At 42.5% G+C, this 7,232-nt stretch overlaps 1 protein-coding gene and 1 non-coding gene across 2 annotated transcripts; both read right to left on the bottom strand.

Moving 5' to 3' along the window:
• LOC131349846 (origin recognition complex subunit 4-like) lies at nt 1-2,157 on the bottom strand. The gene is made up of 6 exons (XM_058385333.1): nt 1,982-2,157; nt 1,627-1,717; nt 1,455-1,530; nt 1,266-1,369; nt 312-494; nt 1-201 (listed from the first exon to the last, which is right to left on the bottom strand). Exons 1-6 carry the CDS (start codon nt 2,038-2,040, stop codon nt 1-3), a joined length of 714 nt encoding a protein of 237 aa, XP_058241316.1. The 5' UTR covers nt 2,041-2,157.
• A 4,027-nt stretch (nt 2,158-6,184) lies between these two features.
• Nucleotides 6,185-6,257, bottom strand: trnaf-gaa (transfer RNA phenylalanine (anticodon GAA)). The gene has a single exon. It is a non-coding gene; the product is annotated as a tRNA-Phe (tRNA).
• Nucleotides 6,258-7,232: the final 975 nt, after the last annotated feature.

Genomic DNA, 7,232 nt, shown 5'->3' with positions numbered 1-7,232 from the left:
TCAGGTTCGTGATGCGGTGTGTCGTACCGAGACGCAGAGGTTCCACTCCTGAGAGAACTTGCTGTCGGGGAAGTCATCCTGCAGCGTGAGCTCGGACCGAAAGGCGTCTCGATACTGACGGAAAGTCAGAGAACTCAACAGGTGAATCTGTCTGTGGGAAAAATGAGACTTCACACACTTTTCCAAGAGCTCAAGAACATCCTGGAATAAACAAACAGGAAAAAAATACAGAGATTTTATAAACATGCGGCGTTTTTTGGTGACAGGTATATTAAGTGTGTGTGTGTGTGTGTGTGTGTGTGTGTACATACTAGTCTGCAGGTGAGTCCCACCACAGCTACAGGAGCCTGAGCAGACTGAGAAACATCCAGCAGGTTGTACAGCAGCGTCTGGTTCTTATGATGAGCAAACAGATCAAACTCTTCCAGGATGAAGAACACTGGCTGACTGCTGCTTTTATCACCTGCAGACAGACAGACAGGGAGGAAGACAGCCAGGTAGACAGGCAGATAGACGGGCAGTCAGATAGGCAAGCATGTGGGCAGGCAGGTAGGCAGAGAGGTAGGCAGGCAGACAAACAGAGAAACAGACAGATAGGCAGGCAGACAGACAGGTGCACAGACAGGCAGGCAGGCAAGAAGACAGACAAACAGGTAGGTAGGTAGGCAGGCAGACAGACAGGTGCACAGACAGGCAGGCAGGGAAGAAGACAGACAGGCAGGTAGACAGGCAGGAAGACAGGCAGGCAAGAAGGCAGACAGGCAGGACGAAAGAAAGGAAGGAAGACAGGCAGGAAGACAGGCAAACAGGTAATGGCAGACAGACAGACAGGCAGGAAGATAGACAGACAGGTGGGCAGACAGACAGAAAGACAGACAGGTAGGCAGACAGACAGGAAGACAGACAGGCAGACAGACAGGAAGGCAGGCAGGAAGACAGACAGAAAGACAGACAGGCAGGTGCATAGACAGGCAGACAGGAAGACAGACAGACAAACAGGTAGGCAGGCAGGAAGACAGACAGGAAGAAAGACAGGTAGGTAGGTAGGTAGGCAGACAGACAGACAGACAGGTGCACAGACAGACAGGCAGGCAAGAAGACAGACAGACAGGTAGGTAGGCAGGCAGGCTGACAGACAGACAGACTGGGTTATCAGTTACAGTAATATCACTCCCAAGTTTCTCTCACATTCACTTCTTTTGAATCATGTGATGTTGCCGCTCCTGTAACGTCCCAGCTGTATACACGACTCGAGAATTCCAGGAATACTGGAACACACTCACCAACACTTTGTCTCCTACGACGTTCTCCAGTTGAAGCTGGCGTGTGATCTCTCTCAGAGCGATCCGGTCGTCCATCTGCAGCAGACCTGCACGAGACACGCGGCCATGAACGGAGCCGTGACTTAAACCAGCAGCCTCTTTTAAACACGCGCTCTTTTACACAACACTCACTGCTCAGGTGAACCTGCAGGACATTCATCTTCACCTCCTGCAAGTCCAGCAGCTCTCTCAGAGCACAACGTAGCAGCTACACACACACACACACACACACACACAACAGCTTAGTGTAAAGTACATGTGTGTATCCTAACCTAACAGAAGTAGCACACAGACAGCTTCGTACCATGGTTTTAACAGATCCACATGGACCGATGATATGCAAAGAGTTACTCTCACCGTGAACCGCTGTCCTCCTTAACAGCTCCAACAGGTGCCTAAAACACACACACACACAGAATACATCATACACACACACACACACACACAGAATACATCATACACACACACACACACACACACACACAGAATACATCATACACACACACACACACAGAATACATCATACACACACACACACACACACACACAGAATACATCATGCACACACACACACACACAGAATACATCATACACCTTTACAAAATATAGGTCTTAGCAGACACCTCATATAAAGAGTGCATTCTGTTCTAAAAACCCACTTGTACTTCGATTCCAAGCCCATGGGTTTACCCTCAGCACTCTCTGGACCTTCAGACATCAGAAGAACAATTTTAAAACAAAGATTAGCATGCAGAGTGCAGACGACAGCGGATAGTACTTTAAAATCGATGTTTTTACAGCATACTCCAGCACTTCCTCTACAAACATTTACACACATATCTGGGTGATTCTCATGAAATCTTGGTTTTAAAAATTTCAAACATGAAAATTTTAAAAATGCTTAAATTAACTTTTTTTTTTTAGACATTAGCAACAAAGTCTGGAGTGTTTGTGAACATTAATTTAAAAACTTTTACTTACCATTTAACACCTTTTTGAACATAATTTCCAAAAGTCCTAAAAAATCTCATTACTGCAACACTGTGAAAACATTAACACTGATAGAAAAGCAAATACATTTTCACAGTTTTAAAAATGGATTATTAATAGTCATGCACAGTTACTTCAAGTTCTGAAATAATATTTATTTTTAATTTAACAGTTTTTTAAATTTTGACTGATTTCTCTCATTACTGCAACACCGTCCACAATTTACAAACATTTTTTCTTTATATTTTGAAGAAACCTGACATTTTTTCAGAATGACGTGACAAACCTGAGAGAACATCATTTTAAGATTCTGCACATGCATTTAAAATCAAAGTACTATATCTCTATTAATTAAATTAACATCTAATAATCATGAGTTTCAGTAATGATATATAGGTTTCAGTAATGAGGTTAATTATTTGGGTAATGATAATAAGTATACTAGTCTGAGATTTATACTGAGCCTTGTATACTTTTTCTTATACCTTGTATAAGAAAAACATTAAAACAGGAATAAACAGGACAACATTTCAACGTTTACCTAAAAAACATGAAGCATTTTACCATGGCACTAAAAAATAACTGACCACTGTCTTTTTTCTTTTCATGTTGCTTCTTAGTCAGCTCTTCAGTTTTCTTTATTTTTCCAGTTTGTTTTCGTTTTTGATTCCTGGAAGCGGAAAGAAAGCATTACATTAAATTAGTCTCATAACATGGGGAAAAACATTTTATGTATACATCATCATATAGTATAGACTTGATGCTTACTCTGTGTGTGTGTGTGTGTGTGTGTGTGTGTGTGTGTGTGTGTGTGTGTGTGTGTGTGTGTGTGTTCTATACTGGGCCTGAAGTTGTGGGGTGGGGTAGAGCTTAATTTTAGTCTTTGAAATGAATTGAAAAGTAAAGTAAAAAAGAAAATAAAAAAAACAAACAAATTACTAACAGAAGAACAAATAACTGTTTATTTATTATGTAATTAAATTACTAAATTATAACAAAATTGTGCAGCAAATTTATTAGGCTGCTGTCACTTTAAGAATCACACGACCTCCATGCCTTAGTGTGGCGGGAATTTCCCCCAGTATGAACAGTCCACTCAGTCCAGCACCAAAGTCCTGTTATAGTAGTGGCTAAAGGGTTGTGTGTGTGTGTGTGTGTGTGTGTGTATACTCTCATGTACATTTCCTAACACTGTAGGGTGTTTATTGCTAATTACACCTGCTGTAACATCTCCAAACCTAACCTCTCTCTCTCTCTCCTAACCTCCCTCTTCTGTACTCCTCCAGCAGTTCTGGGTTTCTGTAGAATTTTTCCCTGAAATTTGTCACCCTAACCTTTGCTAAAGCTTTTTTTCACACTTGCTGATTGTCTACAATGAAACAAATCATAAAGCAAAATATCAACATTTAGGAAATTTGAAATTAATATTAAATTCATAAGAGATATTTAAAGTTCTCTTTACCACAACTGCCCTTAAATGGTTGCGGTGTTGCAGAGGATGAGGTGCCTCAAGATGTTTTGCTAACAATAGAGAAGCCATGATGGTTTTACTCATTATATATATATATATATATATATATATATATATATATATATATATATATATATATATATATATATATATATATAGAGAGAGAGAGAGAGAGAGAGAGAGAGAGATATATATATATATATATATACACTATATTGCCAAAAGTATTCGCTCACCCATCCAAATAATCAGAATCAGGTGTTCCAATCACTTCCATGGCCACAGGTGTATAAAGTCAAGCACCTAGGCATGCAGACTGTTTTTACAAACATTTGTGAAAGAATGGGTCGCTCTCAGGAGCTCAGTGAATTCCAGCGTGGAACTGTGATAGGATGCCACCTGTGCAACAAATCCAGTCGTGAAATTTCCTCGCTCCTAAATATTCCACAGTCATCTGTCAGCTGTATTATAAGAACGTGGAAGTGTTTGGGAACGACAGCAACTCAGCCACGAAGTGGTAGGTCACGTAAACTGACGGAGCGGGGTCAGCGGATGCTGAGGCACATAGTGCGAAGAGGTTGCCAACTTTCTGCAGTCAATCGCTACAGACCTCCAAACTTCATGTGGCCTTCAGATTAGCTCAAGAACAGTGCGCAGAGAGCTTCATGGAATGGGTTTCCATGGCCGAGCAGCTGCATCCAAGCCATACATCACTAAGTGCAATGAAAAGCGTCGGATGCAGTGGTGTAAAGCACGCCGCCACTGGACTCTAGCGCAGTGGAGACGCGTTCTCTGGAGTGACGAATCGCGCTTCTCCATCTGGCAATCTGATGGACGAGTCTGGGTTTGGCGGTTGCCAGGAGAACGGTACTTGTCTGTCTGCATTGTGCCAAGTGTAAAGTTTGGTGGAGGGGGGATTATGGTGTGGGGTTGTTTTTCAGGAGCTGGGCTTGGCCCCTTAGTTCCAGTGAAAGGAACTCTGAATGCTTCAGCATACCAAGACATTTTGGACAATTCCATGCTCCCAACTTTGTGGGAACAGTTTGGAGCTGGCCCCTTCCTCTTCCAACATGACTGTGCACCAGTGCACAAAGCAAGGTCCATAAAGACATGGATGACAGAGTCTGGTGTGGATGAACTTGACTGGCCTGCAGAGAGTCCTGACCTCAACCCGATAGAACACCTTTGGGATGAATTAGAGCGGAGACTGAGAGCCAGGCCTTCTCGTCCAACATCAGTGTGTGACCTCACAAATGCGCTTCTGGAAGAATGGTCAAAAATTCCCATAAACACACTCCTAAACCTTGTGGACAGCCTTCCCAGAAGAGCTGAAGCTGTTATAGCTGCAAAGGGTGGACCGACGTCATATTGAACCCTATGGATTAGGAATGGGATGTCACTTAAGTTCATATGCGAGTCAAGGCAGGTGAGCGAATACTTTTGGCAATATAGTGTATATATATATATATATATATATATATATATATATATATAGAGAGAGAGAGAGAGAGAGAATTTATTTTTTTAAATTCACGATTGGCATGGATATGGAACAGGATAATACATGAGACCATTCAGCAACGAATCTTTATAATCTTTATAATCTTTATAATTGCGCTACCACCGTTTTGTCACAGCGGCGAGAGACTGCTGGTTTTGTTCCGGAAATTATTCATTTACTAATTAAGCACTGAGCGGGAACATGCACTAGGAGAATATTAAGAACAAAAGGCCACCCTGGCAGCGGTGGGATTTGAACCCACACCTCCAAAGAGTTGAAATGTGGATTGGCTGTCCATATCCTCCACCTCCTGTTGAAGTGGCTTGTTCATATGAACTTACAGCATGTGTCCAACCAGCATGGGAATGCAGCCCAAGGTTGTGGAACACTTATGCCGAGTTCACACTGCACGATTTTCAAAGTAGTTGGATCACTGTTGTTTTCACGCTGCACGACTGTCTGGGGGAGCATTCAGTTGCTGCTGTGTGGCACATAGCAGTAAAGAGGAAGCACACGCACGACAAGGGTGGGACTAGAACCTATGCGTGCAGACCACAAAGGATTAGCAGTCCATCGCCTTAACCTCTCAGCCACCTTGTTAGGTGGCAGCGCTTCCAAGGAGCCTTGACAAAAGCAGGGGTTTTCTAATGGCATGCAGGCTAGGAGGCTACCTTTCAATGATTTGTAGGCAGGTATTGAGGCATGCTGTCACGTAAACTGAAGGGTGCAGGCTAAGCATTCAACGAGAACCTAAGAGTTCTGTAGAATCCTAGTTTTTTTGCTCTCGTCTCAGACCAGGGGGCTTTCACACCTTTATCCTGCACTATTTCCACGTTTTGCTGTTTTCAAGTCTGAGGCATAAGTTGCAGAACTGCGCTGGTTGACTACACTGCCTCCAGCTGCCGAAACCCAGGATCGAACCAGGGACCTTTAGATCTTCAGTCTAACGCTCTCCCAACTGAGCTATTTCGGCACCTCTGCCAGGGCTCTCCCGTACGTGTGAGTGATCAGGTTTTTGTCGGCACGACTGCGCACCACGTCCAGACCGGTGAGGCAAACTTCTTTAGAAAGCGGTAGAGCTTTTTCCTTAAGGGCATAGACAGAAGGCATGGGAGCCTTACACCACTCAAATCCCACGCTACCTGAGGGCGCCGGTGGGGTTATGCGTGCGTGGTAAGAAGATGACCGAGTCATTCGGCCAGACAAGGAGGAAGCCTGGCACGGGCACTACAAATGGTCTGCCGTGTGACTAACACGCCTTCCGCTTCACCAGCTCTACAGGAGACATCTAACCATTCCCAAGGAAGGAGGGAGCTCGGCCTTGGCTCGCGGCAGGTCACTGACCTTGAATGGTCTCGGCTTAAGGCCCCGTGGTCAACCGCCACCCCTGTAGCCATGGGCGGAAGGAACGCTTCTGCTTAAAGAAGAATAAGAAATGTGTTTGAATCCACATTTTCTAAAGGTGACTATATTATTATTACTATTATTTTTTAAATTATTTTTAACCAGTCTGCTCTGATAAAAATATTCAGCCTGATCTACCTAATAAAAATAATTATGTAGTTCAAGTAAGACTAGTCTTTGTATTTATTACTTAATTTTCTATATGTAAGAAATACTTCTTGCTCTGTCAATGATATCTACATTGATAATATTTTTCCTAGCTTTTCTAACACAAAAATTCCCCCTTCCATTCATGTTTTTAGATATTTTCAGTTCCAAAACTTTGTTAAAAACTCATTTCCCAACTTTTCGAATCTTCCACAAAAATCCCATCTAGATCAAATTCTTGAAGTACTTTCAGATAAAGGTTGTTTCCAACACATTAACATATATTTTGCACTTTTTTTTAAATATTTGGTATTATAAATCTCATTTATATAAAATTATACCTCATTTTTGAGTACTTTTTACAGCTGGTCAAATTGACCCGAAGTTAACAGGAGGG

This window comes from Hemibagrus wyckioides, unplaced genomic scaffold (assembly GCF_019097595.1).
Source record: "Hemibagrus wyckioides isolate EC202008001 unplaced genomic scaffold, SWU_Hwy_1.0 Contig14, whole genome shotgun sequence".
NCBI classification, from domain to species: Eukaryota; Metazoa; Chordata; class Actinopteri; order Siluriformes; family Bagridae; genus Hemibagrus; species Hemibagrus wyckioides.
This window is presented reverse-complemented; position numbering and strand designations above follow the sequence as displayed.